This window comes from Lepidochelys olivacea (assembly GCF_965140295.1).
Source record: "Lepidochelys olivacea isolate rLepOli2 genome assembly, chromosome: 13".
NCBI lineage: Eukaryota > Metazoa > Chordata > Testudines > Cheloniidae > Lepidochelys > Lepidochelys olivacea.
The window spans coordinates 15437440-15464426 of record NC_140423.1 but is presented as its reverse complement, the minus strand read 5'-3'; the positions used below and the strand labels follow the sequence as shown (position 1 = coordinate 15464426).

The 26987-nt window shown below is 43.9% G+C and overlaps 1 protein-coding gene across 1 annotated transcript in view; it reads right to left on the bottom strand.

The window, feature by feature from the left end:
* The window catches only part of ATP9A (ATPase phospholipid transporting 9A (putative)), a 94880-nt gene extending 86573 nt beyond the window's left edge, over nt 1-8307 (bottom strand). The window contains exon 1 of the mRNA XM_084646286.1: nt 8151-8307. Within this exon, the coding sequence (XP_084502412.1) occupies nt 8151-8218 (68 nt within the window). The 5' untranslated portion in view covers nt 8219-8307. The remainder of the gene's footprint in view (nt 1-8150) is intronic.
* Between the last annotated feature and the right edge of the window lie 18680 nt (nt 8308-26987).

Below are 26987 nucleotides of genomic sequence, written 5' to 3'. Positions count from 1 at the left end.
AGAGCACATTTTGTAAACAAGGCTATCATCTCACACAATATCCCCACTACAAACAGGAATGTTGCTATTGGAACAGTACTTCACTACAAACACAAGTATTGAACAACAGTTAATTATGTTAACTTTTAATAATTCATTTCCAATTTCTGCAACTCCTAGCCAACCAAAGATTTCACAACTTCGTTAGATACGGGGGAAAGAAAGTTCAACATGTACTTAAACTCGAGAAAAAAGACTTCCTGCCTATCTGGGTTCTGAAAGTGATACATATAATATTGTCCAAGTAAAGAAGAATTATCGCTACTTACAACACATTTGATTTCCAACACATGTGCAGAGAATTTACAAGAGATTCCCCTATTATATTTTCTCTTCTATTTGAAGGCATTTTTAAGTGATCACACATAGTCCTGGATATCTATTTATATGCTGTTTGTACTTTCATACTATCTACAGAACCTTATAATAAAAAAGGCAGAACTTGACCTATGCAGTTCTGTAACACAGACTTTTTATCCAATTTAAAGACTGCAGTAAAAAAACCCAAAAAAACAGACGTGTTACTCCAGTCGGCAATAATACAAATCCATGGGTTGCAGTTGATGGTTTAATGGACTAACCGGAAAAGTCAGTCAGCAAGTTTCAGAATCACATTACATCCAACCTTCTCCAGAAAATGTAAAACTAAACAAAGAAAGCATGTGCCAGTGTATTTCCACAGATAGGTTTAAAAATATAGCTAACGATGCCAGGAATACAAACTTTGACCTTTATCACTTGTATGTTCGAGAAGATCCCTAAAGAGCTTTTTGTTATGAAAGCTTATAGTCAAACCACCACAGCTGGAATTTAACACCTATTCACTTCCCTGACCTTGTTTTTTCCTGTTGTCCCACAAAACAGCAAAGCAATCTGGACAATTTTGTTGACTGGGTAGAGAGCAGAAACTTACAATCCAAACTAAACATATCCAGGAATGCTGAATGGCAACAGTTCATCTCTACACATCACTTATGCAGGTGCAGTATGTCTACCCATTTGATAAATTTGTAATGGAACTTTCAGCAGGAAAGCAGATATTTCTGTGGTGTAGACTTGCGTGCCCATTCCTAGAAGCAAATATTTAACTTCTTGGGAAGATACTCAACTACATTTAACATTCTTTAAAGTCCTCACTGAAATCTTATATTTTGTTCTCTGAAGATAGAATTCTAAAACTCATTATTTCTGCTTTAACATCCTGCACTCACATACACGGGCTAGTCTTTCACTAAGCACAATAATTATTAATGAATTGTTGTAACAGCAGTTGGTGTTTTAGCAGATCAAGGCTAGGACTGCGTATTCAAGAGCTAACAATAAAATTCAGACAAATCACAGGATAACTGCTTAAGTGAAAGAAGGTGTGGAAAGATTGTTAGCGAGGAGATCAACATAGAAAAACTTCAGGACGCCTCTTTAGTGTTTTCTTTCTTCCCCTTTGGAAACTGAATTATCTTAACCTCTCAAAAATGCATTTGATAATGCTGATCAATTGGAACCAGGAACAATCTGTCATATTATTGAAAGTTCGCTCTTGACTTTTCCTTGCAGGTTATTGAGAAGTCAATCAATAAGTCATCCCTTAAAGGTGGGGTTTTCAACCTTTTCCAACATAAGTCACTTGTTTTCCTTAAAGAACTGTACACAGACCCTAAATGCCAAACCTCAAATAGCTTGATTAATCAACCAATGCATGTTCTTTTTTTTTTTTTTTTAAACAGGATTTGTGTTAGAAAAATAAAGCTTTAAGAAATGGATTGTGTAGGAGGGAGATGCAAGTTTACCTGGAAAACCAATAGATTTTTTTCCCTTGGGGCAGGTTTTTGTTTGCTTTAGATGGTTTTTTGTTGTTGTTGTTTTCCGGGGGGGAGGGGGGAGGTGGCAATTGTGGACGAGGATGTTGCAAAATATTTTACTATTCCTATGAAATCATTAATACATTCAAATTGCTTTTTTTAAAACCAAGAAAACACTGGACACTTTTTGAATGGGTACCAACCTATTACACTACCCCTATCACGTGGAGATGTAGTTAGGATTAGTTAACACATTTCAAAGTTCAATAATCTAAAGTATTATTCTACATAAGAGTAACAAAATCAAACAAAATTTAAAAGTCTTTCTACATAAAATGAATCATCAACTGCTAAAGCTAGAAACACTCAAGATATTTCCACTTTTTTCAGATGGAACTAAAAATATTGCCATTAGCTACTAATGTTATTTAAATTATATTATATTTTCTATATTATACTCTATTCTACTAATATTGATAAACACCTGCAGTATCATAGTAGCAGTCACTGATGTATATAGTTGTTGAGCTTAAAGCACATTACTCTAAAATAAATTTTTTACTGAATTTTTTAATTACTTCCTTTTTAAATAAGGTACAAAAACATTCAAATGAAAATGTTCATAGAGTACGAAAACAAGTTGTTCTATATTCAAATCAAACACTTACTGTTTGGGTCAAAAAATTACTAACAGCATTAACCCAAGTTATAGGTTTCTACAACAATCCATAATCTATCACAACAGTTATGATTTCAAAGGGTCAGAAAAATTACGTAAAAATCTCATTCAACGTGTTTATATCATTTGCAACTTTCAGTTGTATCTGCTACCTTTGTTGACTGAGGCCCTTTTATCCTGCAAAAGGATCCATGTGGATCCAGTTTCAGATAGGGTCTGTCAGTACAGGCATCCATTCATTCATACCCAATAGCAGAACTGGACCCTGGACTAAGTGTTTTTTTAGGATCGCAGAGTCAGTACAGCTATAGAACAGTGAGCTGGGTTCTACTCTGCCACATGCATAATCAGTAGAACTGTTATCTATGGTTCGGATCCTGCAGTTAGAAATATGCAGTTCAGACCCTTATGCTTGCACAAAGCACCGGTGAAGTATGAGGGTCCACACAAGTGGACCTCTATGCTTGGGAGGGTCTGTCAGGGGCCTAAATTCTTCTTACCAAATCTTTATTACTGGTGATGAGGCAAGAGGCAGAAAGACAACATCTTGATTTGCAGATATCAGGCTAAATTTGCAGTAATAGCCATAAAAAAAAATCCACTGTCAACTGATTAAATTTTATACAAGAGGTCATTAAGAAATACCCATGGAAACACTTTGGGGAGCACTTTCCAGAGGATACCACCACTTTGCCATTATATTCCCTTGACTTTTTAAACTGATTTATATTATTTAGGATGTTTTTGCATTGTAAGTGGCTGTGCAGCAGGGCCAAGTGCGCACTTAATAAATAAAGGCCCCGATACTGCACTTGACTTTGCATGACAGAAACACTGTTCCTGTCTGTAGCCCCTTTGAAATCAATGCAGCTCTACACAAATGCAGAGGTTTACCCACACAGTCAGAGGCAGGATAGGGGCCAAAAATCATTTATTCATCTATTCACTCCAATCTCTCCCCGTTGATTACAAGTGAGCTAATTTACCATTTTAATGGAACCATTAAGCTCAATACCATAACGAGTAACCATGTGACCTATTACTGGAATCCTTGTCCTTCTTCATCCCATTTCCAATTATTCTTTGGTTTTCCTCACTTGTTGCATCACATTTACTATTATTTATTACTTGCATTACCACACCACCTAGGAGCCAGAGTCATGGATCAGGATCCCACTGTGCTAGGTGCTGTACAAATGCAGAACAAAAAAACAGTGCCTGCCTCTACATAGTCTCTACATAGGCACAGCAGTCTTCCTGCATGATCTACATAGTAGGAATGGGTCCTTAGATTAGAAGGTGCTCAGGGTAGAGATCAAGTCTTTGCATATGTTCTTTGATATGCTTGGTACATTTGGGTACTGTCCATAGCAAGAAAGCAAGCCACAGCTTTTTGTCTCAGGATACATAACCCCCAGAAGCCCCTACAGAGGTACGGGCTGTGACACTATCATCAGCATTTTGAGATTACTCAATACCATGTCTCTTTTTGAACTGACATTATAGACTCCAGAGAGTGGTTATCAGGATGTCATAGCTAAATTGGCATTTTTATTTGGGTGAGATAACTATATAACTCAGTCAAGACCAGACCAAGGTGACAAGAAAATTGTGAAAAACGTGTCCATTACTCAAGCAATACAGCTGCAGAATTCAGAAGTCACCCTTGCCTGCACACTGGACGGGGCGGAGGGAGGGGGTCAATGTTGTGGCTATGGCCAAGAATGGCTACTGCCATCACCAACTTATTAAAACACCTGTTTCTCCTTGACATGGTCCACAGCCAACCTTTCCTTTGTCACATCTCAGTAACGGTACTGTAATGAGTTCCTCACTGTGTTTCCCTTGAAATGCATCTGGAAGCTGAAACATGGCTGCTGCCTTGTAAGGAGGAGGAAGATCAGTAACGTGGACTTGCCCTCCATGGCCTACACTGGCTGCAAGTATTTCAAACAGTTCTAGCTCTTTGTTCATATACTCAGAGACCTAAATGAATGACTTCATATACTAATACAATCTCCTCTTGCCTTATGTGCCTTCCCAGCAGTTACATTCAGTTTGAGAGGTCTACTGTTAAGTTAGGGTCAGAGACTTTAAGGTCAGAAGGGATCACTGGTCAATTATTATTAATTTATATATATTACAGTAGCACATAGAGACTCCAATCAGAGATGTGGACCTCATTGTGCTAGGCACTGTATACACATATAACGAATGCCACAAAGAGTCTCTTACAATCCAAGCAGCAATCAAAACCATATTATAAGGTAGGGTCTTCCAGGAGTTAGCCTGGATACCACTTTTTGGGGGGTTTATACTATTATTATTTGCATTGCAGTACTACATAGAACGCCCAGTCATGGGCCAGGACCCCATTCTGCATCTGCTACCATTTTCTCCCTGTTCCTCTCTAATTAGTTGGAAATGGATCATTTTGTGCCAGGGGGCTTGAGATGGATGACAGAGCAAGGACTTATACTGTCTGGCTGGTTGCTCTCTCTTAAGACTTATAATATTTGGGGGGAAAGGGAGCCGCTTTGCTTTGCTTAGATACTTTGCCAATGCACCCAATATATTGATCAAATAAACTAACTTATGTCAGAGGCTGTTTGACAAAAGACAAGACTCTGAAAATCATTGTAAATAAGTCACTTTTCTGGAGTGTGCCGGTCTTTAAAAAAAGAGAGAGAGATCAGGACTTGTATAAAGAAAAACAAAAAAGTCACAGAATCTCAAACCACTAAATCAATGCAGCATCATAAGAGCAAGCTGTCAACAGTTCTTGCTAGCACAGGAAATACTGCCTCCAAGTGAGAGCTCCCTAGCCAGTGACATAGGGCTAGTGCTTACGTTACATCAGGGTAATTGCTGTCAGCATCTGCTAACAAGGCACACCACAACAGAATGCCCAAGAGAGACCTATGGAGATTGTGGAGACCTCTAAGAAAGCAAATCAGCTAAGGAGCATTGAGGAATACCCTAAGCCCCTCATATAGCTGATCCTTTATCTCATAACTGAACTTTAAGCAGTGGCCAACCCAGGAACTGTCGTTAACAGATTACTACCATGACTGCTATATAGCACACATGTTCCACAGTCTAGTCCTCAGTGTCCAGGCCAACTTCACATTATTAAATCAACATACTGTCAGCTACATGACAGAAACCTTATCCATCAACAGAACATTGTAGGTTGCTCAACAACCTCAGTTAAAAAGAATCCAAATCACAATTATTAACCAAAAAATGTAACAAAATGGTAATTGATATGTACTCTTCCTTATTTGTTCCAACACAATCATTATTTCTTCTGAGATTTTGGTGTATTTGCTACAACTGTATATGATATTTAAAACAAAAAAGATTAATTTGTCATTGGATCACAATTTGTCATCATAATACAACATTACTTTCCAGTCAGCAAGTTTCGATTCCAAATCTATACACACATTTTGTACTGGTATAATGTTGTCAGTTAGGGTTGTGATTTTTTTTTTAACTGAAATAGTTATACCAGTACAACCCCTAGTGTGGGCACAGTTACATTGGTATAAAATACTGGTACAGCTTATTCCCTTACCTGCATGGGAATAGCTACACAGGAATAAGATGGGTTTCAGAGTAACAGCCGTGTTAGTCTGTATTCGCAAAAAGAAAAGGAGGACTTGTGGCACCTTAGAGACTAACCTGGATTTGTGAGAAAACCTGGATTTGTGCTGGAAATGGCCCACCTTGATTATCATACACATTTTAAAGAGAGTGGTCACTTTGGATGGGCTATTACCAGCAGGAGAGTGAGTTTGTGTGTGTGTGGGGGGGGGGTGGAGGGTGAGAAAACCTGGATTTGTGCTGGAAATGGCCCAACTTGATGATCACTTTAGATAAGCTATTACCAGCAGGAGAGTGGGGTGGGAGGAGGTATTGTTTCATGGTCTCTGTGTATATAATGTCTTCTGCAGTTTCCACGGTATGCATCCGATGAAGTGAGCTGTAGCTCACGAAAGCTCATGCTCAAATAAATTGGTTAGTCTCTAAGGTGCCACAAGTACTCCTTTTCTTTTTACACAGGAATAAACCACCTTTATATCAATATAATCAATACATCATCAGGGGTTGCACTGCTTTAGCTGTACCAATATAATTAAAATGGTAAGATCTGTAAGTAGCTAGAACCCTTTGTTATAAAGTTATAAATATATTTGTTCCTGAAAACAAGTGTATTGTCATTAATAAAACCCACTCAGTGAAGCAACAACCTGCATTCTGCCTACGCTGAGCTAAGCAACAGAATGATCCTGATCAGATGTTAAATGATAAATACATTAAATGAAAATCTGTATTCAAATGGCTTGCCATACACATCCTCCCCTTCCCCCAAGATAATCTACCAACAAGCCATCCAGCCAAGGGTTTCATAGCCCTCCCAATCACCAGGGTGCCTGAGTGCCACTGAAGCATATGGGCTGATTTTCAGAGGAGCTGAGCTCCCATTGAGAAAGTCAATACGTCTGAAAATCTGGCCATTGCCAGTTTGTTCCTGACACTACGGCTTAAAGCTGTCAGGCTATTTCTTTGTTTACATTTGTGCAAGGAAGAAAAACTGGGTGTGATCTCTTCATAACAGCAGTAATAAATGGAGTGCCAAGTGACTTCATCTGAGGCTCATTCCTCAAGCTTGGCAATATACGAGCCTCCAAGAGGGCTCTGTTCTTTCATTTCACCCAGCCTGAGATGCACAGGTCCTGCAGTCCCAGGGCGAGACGGCAGGGAAGGGGCTCTCCGCCTGCACAAGGGAGCAGGGCCTATCGTTTTAGCGTAACCAGGTTGCCATGGCAGGATCCTGCCCTTTTCTTGCAGTTCGCTGGGCTGGGATCGCGGCGCTGGGTGTGCCACAGACAATGGCGTCAGGAACAACCTGTCAGCTCCTGCCGGAACGCCGCTGCGGCCGCCGCCCTGCAGGACCTTGGCCAGGCAGCCCCGGGCGAGAGAGGAGACCTCAATCGGTCCCCTAGTAATGCCATCTTCCAACACCAGCTCTCAGCCTCTCCGGGGGGCTGCAAGGCCAGCGACCCTCCTAGGCCCCCTCCCAAAAGAAGGGAGCTTTTCCCAGTCCAGCCTCCCCTTCCCAAAGGAGAGGGGACCCCCTAATGCCAGAGCCCGCTGTGTCCTTTCCTGGGCGCGTTGTGCGGCTGCTGCCCAGGGGCCGGGCCCTGCTGGAACAAACAAAGGCGAGCCGGGCCCCCTGCGCCCCAGCCAGCCACATGGCGAGAGAGCCGGGGTCCCCGGCGCTGCCGGGACGCCGCTGCCGGGACGCCTCTCCCCAGCCCAGGGAGGAGGAGGAGGAGGAGGAGGAGGAGGGGGCAATCCCCACCCATCGCTCGCTCCCTTCCTTCCTTCCTTCCCCCGAGAGCGGACCGGGGAGCCGGTTCCAGGGCGGGGCTGGCTGCCCAGCACCAGCCGGAGCCCAGCCGGACACATCAGCCACCGGGCAGGGCCCTAGAGGGGCGCAGCCCCCTGCAGCCGCGGGGCAGCAGCCCAGCCAGCCGGGCATCGGAAAAAGCGAAGCCGGGGTTTGGGGAGCCACGGCAGCCGCGGGACCCGAGGGGAGCGCCCGCTGCGGACCCCGCGCTCACCCGCTCCGGTGCTTGCTGTCCATCCGCTTCTTCTGCCTGACGGGCTGCAGGGGGATGTTATCGGTCATGGCCGCGGCGGCTGGGCGCAGCCGGGGAGGAGCGGAGTGGGATCGGCTTCCCAGCAGCGCCTCGGCCCGGCCTCTCCGCGGTCTGACAGCGCCGGGGAGGGGGGCTGGGCTGGGCTGGGCCGGGCTTCCAGCACGCAGGTAACGTGCCCGCTCGCCGCCTGCCACTCGCACCGACCGGCCTCAGGCCCCCTCCGCCGGGCGCTGCACCCCTTGTGCACCTCCTCCAGCTGAGCTATGGCACTGCACCCGTATACCCCACCCCAGCCCCCTCCTCACCCACGGGTCACTGCACCCCTAGACCCTACCCGCTGGACACTGCACCCCAACCCACATCCTCACCGAGGGACACTGCACCCCACACCCCATCTACTGGTCACTACGCCCCTAAAACCCACCCGCCTGACACTGCACCCCCAACCCCCATCCTCACCCACTGGACACTACACCTCACATCCTATCTACTGGCAGTGCCCCCCTACACCCCACCCCTAACCCCTATCTTCACCCACTGGACACTGCACCCCTAAAACCCACCCGCCCGACACTGCACCCCAACCCAAATCCTCACCTACTGGACACTGCACTTCTAAAGCCCACATGCTCGACGCGGCACCCCCACACCCCATCTACTGGTCACTGCACGTCTAAACCCCAACCGCCCGACACTGCACATCACACCCCATCTACTGGCCACTGCACCTCTAAACCACACCCACTGGCCACTGCACCTCTAAACCCCACCTGCCCAACACGATACCTCCAACCCATCTACCGTCCACTGCACCCAAAAACCCCATCTGCTCGACATTGCACCCCTAAACCACACCTGCTCGACAATGCACCCCCACACCCCATCTACAGCTCACTGAACTCCTAAACCACATCCACTGGACACTGCATTCCATGTGCTGCACCTGCCCATACACCTCTGGTCACTGTACCCCTTCCCACTGCACCTGCCCACAACCCCTCTGGGAAACTGCCCTCAAGCCCTATACCTCCCCCCCTGCACTTTCATGCCCCAGGCACTGGGTACTGAACCCCCTCCCACTGCACCCCCTCATCCTATCTACTTGTCACTGTTCCCTCTCTCAGATACCCTCCCAACTACTACCCAACGCCCACCCCCGCAGGTACTGGCTCCTTTACTTCACTGACTTCCTGCACTCCGGCCCCTGGGTACTGATCCCTGACACTGTCCTTACAACCCCACCACCACCATCACCAATTTAGGTCAGTACAGTTCCCTCCTATGGCTACTCAAACCAGCTGGACTAAACACTATCCCAGTGGTTCTCAAACTTTTGTACTGGTGACCCCTTTCACATAGCAAGCCCCTGAGTGCGACCCCCCCCCCTTATAAATTAAAACCACTTTTTTATATAGTTAAGACCATTATAAATGCTGGAGGGAAAGCGGAGTTTGGGGTGGGGGTTGACAGCTTGCGACCCCCCACGTAATAACCTCACAACCCCCTGAGGGGTCCCGACCCCCAGTTTGAGAACCCCTGCACTATCCCGTTTACGTTCCCATGCTCTGTGCCCCTACAGCTTCTCCAGGCATCCCATCCCACAACACAGCTGCCTCCTCCTCCTACTCAAACAACAAGTTTCAGACCCACTGTTCCCCCTACTACACCCCAGCTCCTTTTTCTGTCCCTACAACTCTCACAGTGTGTTAAGTACTTCCTCCTATTGCCTTCTCATCACCCTTGTGCTTCTTCATAGTTCTCCCTCTCCCCCAGCTGCTGTAACTTTCTGCCTGCTTCTGGCAACACCCCAAGCACTGGATCCGTTACTGGGAAGACACTGGTGTGGGAAAAGAGGTCTGGAGTTTGACATGGGGACTTAAAGGGGAGCAGACATGTTGCTAGTGGTTGGGAGGCTGCCAGGAACTAAGGGTTTCAGGTGGAGATGAGGGCGGAGATCAGGTGTGCAGGAGGAGATGCTGAGGGAAGGACTAGCACTTGTCTTGCCTGGCTAACTAAGGCAATGTGGGGAGGCGGAGGCGATCCACACCATGATACAAGGCTACCATGAGGTCCTCCACTTGGAGTGTCAGTAAAGAGTGTCACCTCTCCTCAGGAGATGCAGGATCAGCAGATGGGTGGCTGTTCCCTTGTCCCCCACTAAGAATGGCAGGAGAGTGTCCTCTCTTTCCTGGAGCAGTCAGGGATGACCAGATACCAGCACCCAGGATGTATCTGCTTGGGTAGTCTAAGCTCTTCTTTTTTGACTATAGCCAGCATCCCCTGCTGGGGTGGTGCTGGCAGAGCTGCTGGAGTGTAGAGTCTAAGCACTAAAACATCAGGGCTTGTGCACATTAGGGTAAATGATGGGTGGGTGAGTTTTGTTAGATGTTTTAAAGCCTTAGGCTATGTCTACACTGTGCACCTTACAATCATATGGCCATGCCGCTGCAGCTGCATCATTGTAAGGTGCACCGCGTAGCCGCTCTTTGTCGCCGGGAGAGGGGTCTCCCGGTGACAAAATAAAACTACCCCGAACAAGGGGCGGTCCACACCGGTGCTTTTTGTCATTAAAACTTGTTGCTGCAGGATATGAAAAAAACACACCCCTGAATGACAAAAGTTTTAACAACGAAAATGCAGTGTAGACATAGCCTTAGCATGGACAGGGTGAGCTGTATTTTAACACATTATTAGGCTAATACAATACCAAACCCCACCTTTTATCCATAGTGATGCATAGGGCAGTTCACCCCTCTCAGAGCTATTGTGTTATTCTGTCTGCCGACTCAGGCAGACATTACTATATCATTACACTCAGTTCATGTTTTCAAGCTTTCCTTTGCAACCATGAAAACTAGAACTCACTTAAAAAAAGAGAGAGAGACAAAGTGGGTGAGATATCTTTGATTGGACCAACTTTTACTGGTGAGCGTGAAGCTCTCGAGATTACACAGAGCTCTTCTTCAGATTCGAAGAAGCGCTCCCTAAAAGCTTGACTTTCTCCCCAACAGAAGTTGGTCCAATCAAAGATATTATCTCACACACTTTGTCTGCGACCAATGTGGCTACAACAACACTGCAAAAGAAAGAAAGAAAGCTCAGATTCTGACATAAATACCTGACTACAGAATGCCTTAATGTGGGCTTGCTTCCTTCTCCACTTGAAAATCTTCCTGTGGTGGGGCAGGGCCTGGACCCAAGGTCTATCACCTCCCAGGTACGTGCCCTAACCACTGTACTACAGCCATTCCTACTCATGCTCTCTCTATGTGGCCCACTGACTGCTCCACTGTGGATAAATGCTAAAATAGTCATTGGACCAGCGAAAGAGTGTAAGCAGGAATGACTGTAATCCAGTGGTCAGGGCACCCAGCTGTGAGGTGGGACCAGAGGCGCAGACTTTCTGATTTTCCTGGGGTACTTGACCCCTGCCCCCACTCCACCCCTTCCCCAAGGCCGCAACCTGCCTCTTCCTGCTCCTCCCCTTCCCCCCCGCCACTGAACAACTGATCAGCAGAGGATGGGAGGGAGGACCTGATTGGCAGGGCCTGCCAGTGGGTGCTGAGCACCCACTATTTTTTTTCCATACGTGCTCCAGCCCCAGAGCACCCACGGAGTCTGCGCCTATGGGTGGGACCAGCCCCCCTTTCCACCCATTCTTTCATGAGGTATCTACAGTGGAAGAGCTTCATCAGGAGAGAATGAGGGATACTCACATCAGATTGTCCCATTGCTCAATGGTTAGAAAGTACACCTACGAGATGGGAGACCTCTCTTCAAGTTGTTTCTCCCCCTTGTGCAGGGAAGGGGGAATTGAAGCTGGGTCTCCCATGTCCCAGGTGAGTACTCTAACGAACTTCTCCCTGGTTGGATTTTGAATGGGACTCAATCTGATCAGTGTGCTCAGAGGCCACATACTGGCTTGAGCCCTACACATGACTTTGGCAAATGTGGACTACCATCAGCAAAACTTTTGCTAAGAAAACTTATTCTATAAGGAAGTTGTTTTAGGAAAGAAGCACTGTGCATATTATCACATAGTTTCTCCTTGATTAGCATATATTTTAATGAGTGTTGCTAAAAGAACCTTACTTCTCTGTATGGGTTTTTATATCATCCATTTTTACATAAATATAAATTTGAAATCATTGTTCTCTTAATATACTGAAAAGTGGGAAGTATTCTATTTTAGCTGTAAGTTAGTTAAAACCTACTCTCTTTGCCTGTCTTTCATTCATCCTGAAAGCTGTCCAGGTTTGGTACAAGGAAAATGCATGATAGAAAGTTATTAACTTTAACATTATTTTATTTATTATTTGTTAAGCAACAGTGCAAGTGTGCCCATGCTAGGATTAAAGGTGCTACATTTCAGCTCAGATGTTTTAAAACCCTGGTGCCAGCAGGGTAAGCATGTGCTGTGTTGTACAGGATACAGTTCCTGTCCCAAAGAATTTACAACCGAAGGCTCTGATCCCACAGAGACTTATGCATGTGTTTAACTTTACACACCCTGAGTAGTCCATTGATTTTAAAGTTAAGTGCTGGAACAATTTTTATAGTGGGGGTTCTGATGATGGAAACCAGATATTTGGTGTTTGTGGTTACTACTTCAAGCTGGGGGGGAGGGGTGTGGTAGCACCCCCGGCACCTCGAGTTCCAGCATGACTGCTGAGTCTCATTGCCCATCCTCACACTCAAGAGGGCAATTGAAGTGGGATTCCCTTAATTCCCCATAACCAGTCCACCTCATAAAATGTCACATATGGTTATACGGGAAGCATCTTTTTACGACATTTTTCCTCAGTATTAAAATGCCATCTCCTTCAGTTGCAGGAATAAATTGAGTGGGATGTTTTATTGTGAGATAGAAACAGGCTGGTAACATTCTCTCAAAGTGATAATTTAATAAGAGTAGCAATCAAGGCACCTAAACAGGGTATTATATTATAGCCAAGAAATGCTTTGAGAGGTAATGTAATCGGTAGTAGCCACAAAACCACTCCTAACTGTAGTCTTAGACTGAAAACCTAAGTCTGTTTGTAACTGATATAACCACCCCCCCCCCAAAAAAAAGTGTTATTCACTTTGACTCTGATTGGCACAAATAAGAGCTTTAAAAGATTATGTTGTGCATCACAATTTGGCCACAGTTCCCCATGCTTCGGGATGGAAATAAGTTGCACTGGTCCTTTCCCTAGTGCAGCTGATGTCCTCTTCTATGCCAGTTCCTCACACCTGCCTGACTATTCCCTTTCCACATGCAAGGGACAGAAATAACTCAGCCCCATGCTGTGACACACGATGCTGGTAATTCTAGCAGAGAAGTAAGGTGGTTCATAGCATGGTTCACAAGTTGGCCCTTCGCTGTTACAGGAATCTTTGCATAATCATCCGAGTGACAATGAACATTAATAGAGATACAGCAACAACAATAGAAGCACTCTCACAGACCTTGAGAGACAGCCAGTCCTTGCTTACAGACAGTCCCCCAACCTGAAGCAAATACTCATCAGCAACCACACACCACCCAACAAAAACACTAACCCAGGAACCTATCCTTGCAACGAAGCCCATTGCCAACTGTGTCCACATATCTATTCAGGGGACACCATCATAGGACCTAATCATATCAGCCACACTGATTATGGAAATGGGCCATCCTGATTATCACTACAAAAGGTTTTTTTTCTCCTGCTGATAATAGCTTAACTGATTACTTTGTTATAATTGGTATGGCAACACCCATTTTTTCATGTTCTCTGTGTGTATATATATATCTTCCTACTGTATTTTCCACTGCATGCATCCGATGAAGTGAGCTGTAGCCCACGAAAGCTTATGCTCAAATAAATTTGTTAGTCTCTAAGGTGCCACAAGTTCTCCTGTTCTTTTTGTTATTCCACAGTCCACTGACTCACTAACAGAGCGTCTTGCGGTACAAAGAAACAATCTTTGAGAGTCAAACTCCTGTGGACTTTCATTTCCCACCCTCATTTTGTGTTCTGCTGTTTTTCATTTTGTATTGAGAAAATCACAGTAAAAAACAGTAGCCTTCAGAAATGATCTAGGCTGAACTGTAGCCAAATGGGCAAAGCACTTTTTGGATAGGATTAGCCTTGTTAAAGACACTGCATACACTCTCTTGGGAATAGCAGCCACGCAGTTCCCTTGTTCACCAACCCTTGATTTAGATGGGAAAAAAACATGATGCATATTTCCTTTGTATTTTCTGGATGAATATGAGACAGTCCCCATAAAAAAAGTCTATGACTAGGGGCTGAGGAGTTCAATCTGTTAAATCAAGTGCCATAAAACCCACTCTGGTTTCTCTGATGCCACTAGCTTCTCTCTCTGACATTTAGTTTTTGCATGCACAGAGCCTGAGGCAAACAAGGAAGCCCTGGAAAGACCTGTGTGCCACCCAATTCCTACCTCATAACTGCTCATTAGAAAGGGGCTAATTATTGTTCACAGCTTTAATTCATTACCTTTGTTTTCTTCTCTCAGGCCCAACCTATGCCCCCCAGGTTGTTCTAAATCACTGAGTCTCAAACTTTTGTACTGGTGCCCCCTTTCACATAGCAGGCCTCTGGGTGTGATTCCCCCCACCCCTTATAAATTAAAAACACTTTTTAATATATTTAACACCATTATAAATGCTGGAGGCAAAGCGGGGTTTGGGGTGGAGGCTCACAGCTTGTGACTTCCCATATAATAACCTCATGATCCCTTGAGGGGTCCTGACCCCCAGTTTGAGAACCCCTGATCTAAATGTGGATTAAGTTGATGCAATAGTGTCCCATTAAACTTAAAGGTTGGCAGAGCTTCTCCTACTTTTTTTTTCCTGAGTGATTTAGGACAGCACCAATTCTGATCCAACTGGCAACCTACTATCGTAGCTATATTGCAGGAAGAGTTTATTGCTATTTATTGAGCACCAATGTGCTTTTCATTGTTAAAGTGTGGAAGAATTTGTTAAAGAACAGCATTTTTTAAAGGTCAAAGGGCAAGCCCACATTTTTATCCCATCAGCTGTACAAAGCCAAACCAGGTGATTTAAATACCTTTTTCTATTACAGCAAAGAGAAGCTTCTGTTTTGTTATATGCTAAATACATTTGTGAGTCTTTTGGGAGCCACAAAACAAAGGCACATAGACAGACACTGCTCTGATATTTTACTGATGGAGTTGCAGCAAATGGCTTCACATTCTTTATCTGTTCTTCCACTACAGATGTTCCAACAGCAGAGCTGGCTAGATTTCTCAGGTTACCAATGGTATCTGTGAACAGGCATGGAGAAGCAAGGGGATTTTAAAGGGACGCACTACTGCTCTGTATGCATCTTTTCTTGCCTACATCACTGATCTCATTTCTTCCTCCCCCCTTCCACTCAACAGCTCTTTTTGTTTCCTTCTCCCACTTTTTCATCATGTCTCTTTCCATGCTGCTCCTAACGCCTGGATCTCCCTGACATTCCTGTTGCATTAGCCAGCTACTCTATCTTCATTCAGATCTTTCATTCGCTGACTCCTGCTCATTACATATGATGTTACTGAAAATTACCAGTGGTACATCGCTCTTACACAACATGAGGAGGACAGTGAGAAATACCACTTTTACGTTACAATCCCTCTGTATTTTGTCAAATTTAGGGCGATATCCTGCAAATTTAGGGCCATTCCTGCCCAAGCCTTAGTAACATAGGGGGCCTTTCTCTATACTAGGGAAATTCATCAATCTACGACCCTGCTCAGAACAAAGTTTAGATGACACAGTGGTAAAGAGAGAGGCAAGTGAGTGAGGTAATATATTTTATTAGACCAACTTTTGCTGGTGGAAGAGACAAGTTTTCAAGCTTCACAGAGCTCTTCTTCAGGTTCGGAAAAGGTAACCAGGTCAAGATATTACCTCACTCACCTTGTCTCTCTCATATCCTGGAACCAACACAGGTACATCAACATTGGTGCTGCCCTCATGCAGAAATATACCCAAATAGCCCAACAGTAGTCTTAGATTAAGACTACTCAAGTGAGTAAGATTTGCAGAGTTGAGTTCTTTGAGCTGATTCAAAGTCTACCAAAGCACTGAAAAGACTTCTATTCCTAAAGATGCAAATAGGTGCCTAGTGGGATATCAGAAGTGTCTAGGACCCAGATCCTCAAAGGTATTTAAGTGCCTGACTCTCACTGAAATCAAATGGAGCTAGGTGCCTAGATGCTTTTGAAAATCCCACTAGTCACCCATCTGCATCTTTAGGTGCCTTTTAAAATCTGGCCCAAAAGTTACTTGTGGCAGAGACCTTGTCTGTAGAGCTGGTCAACATTATTGTAAAAGTATTTGTGCTATTTTAAAAACCAGCTTATGGGTATGGTTAAAATTTTGTCATCAAACTGTTTTGAAATTGTCCCCACTTTTTTTTTTTTACCAGCTCTTCTTATGTGTAAAGTGTCCTGCACATTCCTGATGCTGTAATAATAAACAGTTTCACCAACCCCAAGCACTCAAAAATTATGAGCCAGGAACCCCCCAAAAAAACACGTGAGTCCCATTTTCAAGCTTTTCTCCACCACCACCCAGGACTAGAAACTTCCTTTAAAAAAATATAAGTGAAAGCACAACAGTCTCTTGACTTTAGGAACTGAGGCTTTAATAAAAACGCCAAATATTGTGAGACTCATGATTAAAGTGCAAGAATCAGCAACACTGAATAAATGTTGTTCTGCACCTTAAAAGTTTGTGATATTTTAGCTTTGAATTATCTTCAGGCTTTTGTGGCTACACTTCTACTACTCCAATAGCATGTGGCTCACTTGGCATATTAACTGTTCTTTAGGGTTTCCATTTAATACAAATTCAAACTTAGTCAGCAGCGCATAACTCTTGTTCAGATGTAACTAACGTAAAACATGCAAATAAATGTCTATGACCTGTTCTTTGCTGTGGGAAAATTGTTCTCTGCATTCCTTTCCCACTGCCCTCCTCCTACCTCACTTTCCTACCCTTTATCCAACATTGTCTGTTGCTATAAGACCTAAGTGGGGGGCATATTACCCCACATCTGCCTACTGTGGGGTTCTTACACCTTCATCTAAGCTAAAGCAACTGGTACTGGTTACTGCAAGAGACAGGATGCTAGACTATATGAACCTTGGGTCTGATCCACTATGGAAATTCCTATATGCCATTTCTGCTGTGTTTTTGACTTGATGACTGCATTTGCTAGACACAGTCAGGGACTGTGTCTTTTATTTGCTTCTCAAGCTCTACAGAAATACTGAATACTAATATATTATGTTGGCTTTTTTATTTGGGAAGGTTAATATGAATGTCTAACCGGATATGTTGGACTTAATCTGTGTTTGCTTAGTTCTGTTTGCCTCTGTGCATATGGCATGTCATTTTCAAAATTTAATAATCAAACTATTCAAAATACTGAGATAATGGTAATGGCCCTGCTTTTCTATCCATGTACTACTGCATGGACAAGGCACACATGAAGTTACCATGATTTCACATGAGAAACAGATAACTGCACACTGAAATTGGTAATTCTGATTATTTGTGCATGCTATTACTTGACTTCTGTACTCACAAATTAAGTGTACAATTTGTGCATGCTTTTGCGCATCTTATTTGTATGAGAATTTAGCTCCAAGGTGTATCATACTTTCCACATGGCAGCGGGACTGTGCTTGCAATTCCATCATTTGTAAGGTAGAGACATCTGAAACTGCGAGAGTGGAGATTTGGTTGCTAAGGGATTGAAAAGTTGCAGTCATGCATTAACTCTGCAGCAGACCATTTCATGTGCTGCATTACTTCCACCAGCTACTGATTCATTTCAGGGAGGGCAAGGGAGAAGGCAGACTCATCCTGTTTCTTCAGGCAATACTGAAACACACTCAGCCTATTAAATTCACTCTTCTGAAAAAAGAACAAGTACCAGAATGAACACATGCAAGAGCAGCCTGTTCCCAGTGGCTTAATGCACACACACAGTCACTACCTCTGTGCATAATGCCTAGATCGGAGGAAGCATTTTTACAACAGAAATGCAAATGTGAGATCTGTGATGCCAAGGCAGGAATGATTAGCAATATGGTAGCAATGTACATGTGCCCTAAGTCTACACATGATGCATTCATCTCTTAAATTTATATTTTAAATGTCTGAACTCAGACAAGGTTACTGCAATTAATTGGCAAGTTAATCACTACCAGACTATAATGTGCTGTTAGCACCTGTATCTCTGATCTGGACGGATGGCTTTGATATTATTTTTTCTTTTGACAAGTGGGTGATAGCGGATATCCTTTAAGCTTATATGTAATGAAGCCCTTCATAAATCCATCAACACTTGCGAAGGGAAACTACAATAAAGCTCACACTGCCACAGGCTCTGTTATTGAAAGACCATTTGGCATTCTTATAATGAAGTTTCAGCATGCATGTGTTTTGGTTTGGGGAAACATAGGATTTCTACAAGGTTTTGTTTTGTTCCTCATACAAAGATATATTGAAACACACACAAAAAATCCCTTGTATGCCTAATTTACAGAATAACAGGACTGACACCCTCTCACTCATCCAGAATGAGATCAAATTCAAAAGTGTGACTAATAAAATAAAATAAACAAATACAAAGAGTGCAGTATTTTGGGAAAAATGAGCCCATTTTGTGATTTTTCATAAAAGCTATTTTTATGAGATTTAGCATGTGAGTTTTTTGGATGTGGAAAAATCTAGGGGCACAAGTAGGAAGGCAGAACGTGCAGCTTAACAATTAGAATAAATTAATATTTATTACGTTGTTTGCAAATTTGCAAGGCTAACAATTTTTTTTACATAAAACGGTGAAAGTGTCAAGTAAAAAGAGGGGATAAAAAGAACTGAAAACAGGTATACGGAGATGTGGAAAGGGGAAAATTAGACTCCTTCTATATCTGGACATCAGCAAGGGGTGGATAGCCTGCTTCCCATGCAGAGAGATTTAGGCTGGTCCTGATTCAGCAAAGCATTTAACTTTAAGGCCATGAGCAGTCACATTGGCCTCAGTGAGCCTACTCACATGTTTAAAGTTAAGTACATGCACATGTGTTTTCCAGGATCTGTGGACCATAGAGGTTAATTTTTTCTGAATTTGAGCTGCTCGGGGCTGCAGGCCTAATTTGGGCTTGCAATGAATGTGACTATTCAAGCAAAACTGCCTTTTTTGAATGCAAATGGCTAGTTAAAATATTATCCAGGTGTTTTATGTATACAAATGCCCAATCTGTACATTCAGTCATGTTAACTACACATGCAAATTAGGTGCACAAGCAGTAGCAGGGAAAGTGCACAACTTTTGTTTTAGCTTCAGGAGACTGAAATGCAGCTACCAAAAATTAATAGTCATCTTCACTCTTAAATATTCATCTCTGAATGAGTCACACCTCCGTAAGGGTAAATTGAACAGAAGATAATGGAAGACAGCAGGATTTGTGGCACCCTTCTAGCCAATCAGCAGTACCACTCTGGGAAGGAAAAGGGAGTGAAGCTTAGAGAGTAAGTATAGACATCATAAAAGCTGCTACAACATGACTAGCTAACACAATTGTAAAGGTGTTAAACTGTCTATACCAGGGGTCGGCAACCTTTCAGAAGTGGTGGGCCGAGTCTTCACTTATTCACTGTAATTTAAGGTTTCGCATGCCAGTAATGCATTTTAACGTTTTTAGAAGGTCTCTCTCTATAAGTCTCTGTATTGTATAACTAAACTATTGTCATATGTAAACAAGGTTTTCAAAATGTTTAAGAAGCTTCATTTAAAATTAAATTAAAATGCTGATCTTACGCCGCCGGCCCGCTCAGCCCGTTGCCGGCCTGGGGTTCCGTTCACCTAGGCCGGCAGTGGGCTGAGCAGGGCCTGTGGCCGGGACGCTGGCTGGCAAGGGGCTAGCAACCAGAAATCTAGACTGGCAGTGGGCTGAGCGGCTCAGCCTGCTGCCGGTCTGGGGGTCCATCCGCCGGCTCCTGCCAGCCAGGGTCCCAGCTGCCGGCCCCGCTCAATCCTGGTGCCAGTCTGGGGTCCCAGCCTTGTCCACATACAGTAGGTACTTACCTTCTCCCTGGTTCTAGCCATTCTCTTCCTCTCTCTGCACTGAGATGAGGGTGGGAGTGCACTGAGAACAGGGCTAGGGGTGAAGGAGCAGGATGGGGGTTGGGGTACAGGGTCTGGCCAGGAGCTAGAATGAGGGAAGGGACTCGGGGTTGGGGCAGGAGGTTTGGGTGTGGAGTGCTTATCTGGGCAGCTCCTATTTGGTGTGAGAGGTACAGGTGGGAATGTGTGTGTGTGTGTGCAGGAGCTCCCGTTTGGTGCTCAGGGTGGGGGTGGGGATGTGGGGGGTGCAAGAGTCAGGGCATGGGGTTTGCGGGGGCTGGGTATGTGTGGGGGGTGCAGGAATCAGGACAGGGGGCTGGGGGTGTGTGAGGAGGGTGCAGGAGTCAGGGCAGGAGGCTGGGGATGTGGGCTGGGGTCGTGGGGGGGTGCTCCCAGCCCCCTGCCCTGAGTGGCTCACGGCAGGGGGCTGGAGGGGATATGCTGATTCCATCCCCTTCCCCAAGGTCCCCGGAGCAGAGAGCGTGAGTGCACTGTGCTCTGCCTTTCCCTCTCCCCCTCCCTAGTAAGGGGATTGGCAGCAGGAAGGGAGAGGAGGAGGGGCAGAAACCCAGCACGCAGGGGGAAGAGGTGGGGGAGAGAGAAGCTTGCCTGCCCTGCAAGGAGAGAGCGGTGGGCAAGGGGTGGAGAAGAGCAAGCCAGGCCGGGCAGGATTTTTAATGGCACGCTGCTGTCTGCCATCCCCAGCAGACAGCAGCGTGCCATTAAAAATTGGCTCGCGTGCCGTCTTTGGCATGCGTGCCATAGGTTGCCAACCCCTGGTCTAAACAGTGTTATGGGGGAGTTAAGCTAACTCAATGAATTAACTTGATTGAAAAGAGCACCTTTTTGCATCATGTAGACACTACTTAAGGTGTGTGGAGATGATGCACTAGGAGATGGCTATGTGACTGTTTCAGTCTTATTGTAATATTACCCTGTTCAGTTTCCCTGTGACAGATTTTTGTTACCAATCTGCCTGGGGCATCAGTTGATCAGGCTGATGCCACAGGATTGTTGGGGGGGTGGAAATGACGAAACACACCAAACATCTAAATTTTAAAGCTTTATTGATAAAATAATAAAACAACAGCAGAGAGTGATGGGAACGCTTCCACGTCATTCAGGGGAAGAAAGAAAGGGTTAGCTCCCCAAGCCCTAACCCACTTTCATACTCACACACGCACGACCCGAGACTGGCTAGGCCTGGGTATAATGTCAGAAGAAGAGGCAGGGAAGGGTGGACGGTAGTGGTGTCCTGGGCCCAGGTCATCCAAGGATCCGCTGTTGATCGCCGAGTTGCTCCAGCTCTCAGGAGGGTTTTAAGTCCTGGCCTCCTTGGGTGGGGGGAAAGCGGGTATTCCACTCAGGGACCTCTGCTTCTGATGCTCTCTGTGCCAGTCCAAACCAGCTTGTGGTTTCCCAAAACATCCCGGCTCCGGAGACTTTGTTTTCTCTTCTATTGGCCTTCGCTGTTGCCATCTCATTTGCTCTCACTGTTCTTGCTGCTATCTCTGCAGCTCTGCTCAACTTAGTTCTCCTCTTCTCACGGCTGGGCAGCTGCTGATTTCTTGTTGAGCCCATGACCTTGGGCCGGGGCCAGCGTCTTATCTTCACACGGAGCTAGCTGAAGTGTTGAGTTAACCCATTCTCTGCTCTTCTTCTTTCTCCCCGCCGGCCTCTCGTATTCTGCAAAGGAAACTTCCACTCTCCACTCACACACCCTTGACCATCCTCAAAATGCTTTGCGATGCTTGCAACAGTATTAGCCATATATAATGCTGATCTGCCTTCCCTGGAGACTCCTTGAGGGAGGGCCATGACATCCCCATGAGCCTTTCTGTGCGCCTACATGCCTTCTGCAGTGACCTTCCATTCACAGTGCACCTCATGCATTTTTTATGCACGTGACCTTCAGTGTCTCAAGGTTTCAGAAATTAAGTCTTTAAGGCTTTTAGTAGGTTCTGTATAACTTTTCCAAAGCTTGACCATGCCAAACAAAGAAGGGCTGAATGGCTGAACAATGTCTCTCATTAGATAGGATTTTAATTATTCATCTGATCACACTTGCCTTTTAACCCATGTGAGGAAACCATGGGAAACTACTCTACAAGACGGCTCTCAAAATAGTTTTTAAAATGGCTTTGGCAGCTCTACATTCACCACATATACAATTTAACCAGTGTTAAGAATATTAGAATATACATTAGAATATAAATACTGGGCCCATCTAGCCCAGTATCCTGTCTTCAATAGTGGCCAATGCCAGATGCTTCAAAGGGAATGAACAGGACAGAGCAATCCCCAAATGATCCATCCCCTGTCGTCCAGTCCCAACATCTGGTAGTCAGAGGCCTAGGGATACCCAGAGCATGGGGTTGCATCCCTGGCCATCTTGATTAATAGCCATGTATGGACCTATCCTTCACGAGCCTAATTCTTTTTTGAATCCAGTTATAGTTATGGCCTTTACAACTCCTGGCAAGGAGTTCCACAGGTTGACTGTGCACTGTGTGAAGAAGTACTTCCTTTTGTTTGTTTTAAACCTGCTGCCTATTAATTTCACTGGGTGACCCCTCATTTTTGTGTTTATGTGAAGGAGTAAATAACACTTCCTTATTTACTTTCTTCACACCATTCATGATTTTATAGACCTCTATCTTATTCCCCCTTAGTCATCTCCTTTCCAAGCTGAATGTCCAAGACTTTTTAATCTCTTTTCATATAGAAGCTGTTCCATACCCTTAATCATTTTTGTTGCCCTTCCTTTTCCATGTCTAATATATCTTTTTTGAGATGGAGTGACCAGAACTGCATGCAGTATTCCTGGTGTGGGTGTACCATGGATTTATATAGTGGCGTTATGATATTTTCTGTCTTACCTATCCCTTTCCTAATGGTTCCTAACATTCTGTTAGCTTCTTTGACTAGTGCTGCACATTGAGTGGATGTTTTGAGAGAACTATCTTCAATGACTGCAAGATCTCTTTCTTGAGTGGTATCAGCTATTTTACACCCCATCATTTTGTATGTACAGCTGGGATTATGATTCCAATGTACATTACTTTACATTTATCAAAACTGAATTTCATCTGCCATTTTGTTGCCCAGTCACCCAGTTTTGTGAGATCCCTTTGTAACTCTTAGCAGTCTGCTCTGGACTTAACTATCTTTGTGTCATCTGCAAACTTTGCCACCTCACTGTTTATCCCTTTTCCTACATCATTTATGTATACGTTGAACAGCACTAGTCCCACTACTGATCCTTGGGGGACACCACTATTTACCTGACTCTTCTGAAAACTGACCATTATTCCTACCTTTTGTTTTCTGCTTCTATCCAGTAACTGATCCATGAGAAGACCTTCCTTCTTATCCCATGACTGCAGACTTTGGTTAACAGCCTTTGGTAAGGGATCTCATCAAAGGCTTTCTGAAAGCCCAAATACCCTCTATCCCTTGGATCATTATTTTCCATGTTTGTTGACCCCCTCAAAGAATTCTAATAGATTGGTGAGGCAGGATTTCCCTTTACAAAAGCTGTGTTGATTCTTCCCAGCAAATCAGGTTCATCTGTATGTCTAATAATTCCGTTCTTTACAGACTATTAGCAGAAAACATTATGAAGCAAGTGTTGAAGTTGAAACGAAAAGTTCCCTTCTTCAGTTTGTGAAGCCAGGTTTTAGAGAACTGGGAGTGTCTCCTCAAAGGCAAGAGGACATTGGTCTCTGAGAGTTTCCCGTCCACGCCACAAGCTCTGAGTTGTGATCAGACAGCACATTTTCAGCAAAGATGTTTTTCATGCTGCCAGCTGTATGGCATTTGGAGAGGAAATGCTGGGAGAGATCCTAACAAAGTGTCAGAGTGGATTTATCTATGGCAGTCCTGCATAGATGCCAACTTCCTCTGTTTAGAAGGGACAGTGTTTTCCAGCACAGTATTTACCATTTTTCATGCTGTCCTTCTGTAGTGCTCCACTAGTTCAATGTATTTCACTGGCGTTAAAGGAGAATCTCTATTTTTCTCCTTAAATTAAAATTCAATGTGTTGGCACGTAGGTTTATTATTAAATGCTGACAGTTTGCCTCACCCTGTACAGACATACGAGATGTACTGTCTGTCTTAAGTGGGCCCTTATCTTGTAACCCTCAGTGATTCCATGGGACAACTTGCATGAGTAAGGGTCACAGTGCCATGCCAGTAAGGGTTACAGGATTGGACCCTAAATCGGTAAAACATACAATCAGACCTAAAATGTACCAGGTGACCATAAGATGGTTTTAACACAGATCATTATTTAAAATAATAGAAGTATAGTTATTGCCACAGCAATACTCACAGCAGAGTGGGTTAAAAATGCATTGATTTAATGGAAGAGAAGGATGCGTAGTGCACAGTGGAAGGGAGATCCAGGTGTAGCAGGCAGAACGGACAAAGGCTGCAATTAAAGACAGGAAGGCAGTGTAATGCTAGCATTTCAGATTTAGCCTAATTAATGGGTTGTTCCAAACCACTGAGGGTATTAGGAGTCATATCCTTGTTCAGCCTCACAAGTCACTCTAGAGGAATGCTGGTGCCATTAGAAACTGGTGATGGCTTCTTCTTAGCAGAAGTAATGCAAACATATCTAAAGTAAATCATATTTTCAAGTATGTGCTTTGGCTTTTTGTATTGTCTAGCCAGATAATTCTGTTTGCTGGTTTATTGGAGTGGCTTGAGAGAAATTGAATATGTCCGCACGCCGCCCTGTCGTCTCTCTCTCACACTGAAGTTAACTGCTTCTCACATGGCTAAAGTGCAATGTGTCTAAAATATGCATTCCTTGAAAACTACACACCAGTTGAGAATTCCCTGACATTGGAAGAAATCAGAACTGCCCATCAAGGGGAATTTTAAAGTCTCTTTGTGCTTCTCTGGTGGTGCACCGGTACCTTACTGCAGGCCATGATCTGTCCTGAGGAATTCTTAGCTTTTAGAGCTGTGCTCATTCACAGACCATGTGGTATCTTGGGTCACCTGGGCTACCTCCCAGTCTTGGCTATGACAATGCTTATTAATAACCTTCTGAAATGTATATAAGGTTCAATGGACTTCATAGTCCAATAGTTAAATTTCACACCTGAAAGCACTGTCATTTAGAGTATGATGTGTTTGTGCAAAAATTGCACATTTGAAGATTTAATTTAAAAATTCCTTGGAAGCTGAGATCAAATTAAAGCACTTCACAACACATCCAGCATTGCAAGCCACTTTAGAATGTTATAACACCAAAACATCTATCAGCAAATCTTATGGGGGTAAAAGTCCCACAAAAATTTGGCATTTATAACTTTAAACCTGCCAAACCAATTTTGTCCAAACTTAGCTCATTTCTTAGACCACAACAAGACTGGCAAAGCGAAGTGTATTGATTTCTGAATTGTGTATGCACATTTCTAATCAATTGATGCACCAAACACACACACACACAGTTTCATTCACAAATAAAAAGAAAATTTTTGATGAAGCTATAAGCAACTGAAAAGGAGGATGACATGAAAATTCAATTGGAATTATATATTATATGGACAATTTAATTCCATCTCTCTATAGTGCATCAATTCCTAGGCTTTTGAAAGCTAAGTCTCGCTTTAGGAAAATAAAAATATTTGCATGCAACTCAAATCTCACCATATTAGCAGAACAGAATGGGGGAGACTTACGTTGCTCTGCACCACCCTAGCTGTCTGGTTTTTGAAAATTTGGGAAGTGCTATAATGGAAGTTGAAATTCAGCTTTAACCATGTTACTATGCAGATTTTAATACTGAATAGTAAAACAATTGAACAAGCAGATTATTCAGTTAATCAGGAAAAACACAATACACTATAATAGCATGCAGGTTAAATAACTTGTTCTATTGTGCTTATTGTACATAATGGGCTAGAATGGCAGGGTTTGTTTTGTTAGCTAGACTTGACTTCTCTTCCTCAACCTCCCCACCCCAAAATAGGCATCATGCTGTTAGGTGTAATTGTATTAGTATTTAATTTGCTTTATGGGCACACTATTGCTGGTTTTATTGCACAAACCTCTGGAGATTGGTTGGTTTTCCCTGAATAAAGAGTTGCTAAACAGAGTCCAGAATTAGGTACAGCCATTGTCATTGAGGGGACATTTCTAATGTGAAGGATTTTCCTGTGGAGTTGTGAAATGGAATACATCAGAAAAGCTAATCATAACAATGCAGAGCCTGACAGCAAGGGAGGCCAATAAGAGAACATGAATAGATAGGGCGCATTAAATTTGCCAGGGCATCCTCCCTCTGACTCCCAGCCACATTAGTAACTGAACAGCGGGATTCTCCCAGGGCAGAGTCAATATCCTTCACCCAGGATTTGCTGCACAAATATCAATGGCATTTCCAAAAATGGAAGCAGAGCAGCAGTTTATACAGTTTATCTTAAGTGTTGAGAATAGAAAATTTGAAAATAAGCGGGTGTCTGTGATCAACAGCTCTTTTCTGTGCTTCAGCAATTATATTTCCCCTCCTGCTGTGGGAGTGCAGCCAGAGAGAGTCTTTTCTAGGTCAGTGATGAATGTGGGATGGTGTCAAACATGCTCGAGTCCGGATTTGCCCACCCACGTGGGGCAACATGGAGAGCACTCACCACAGTGAGCC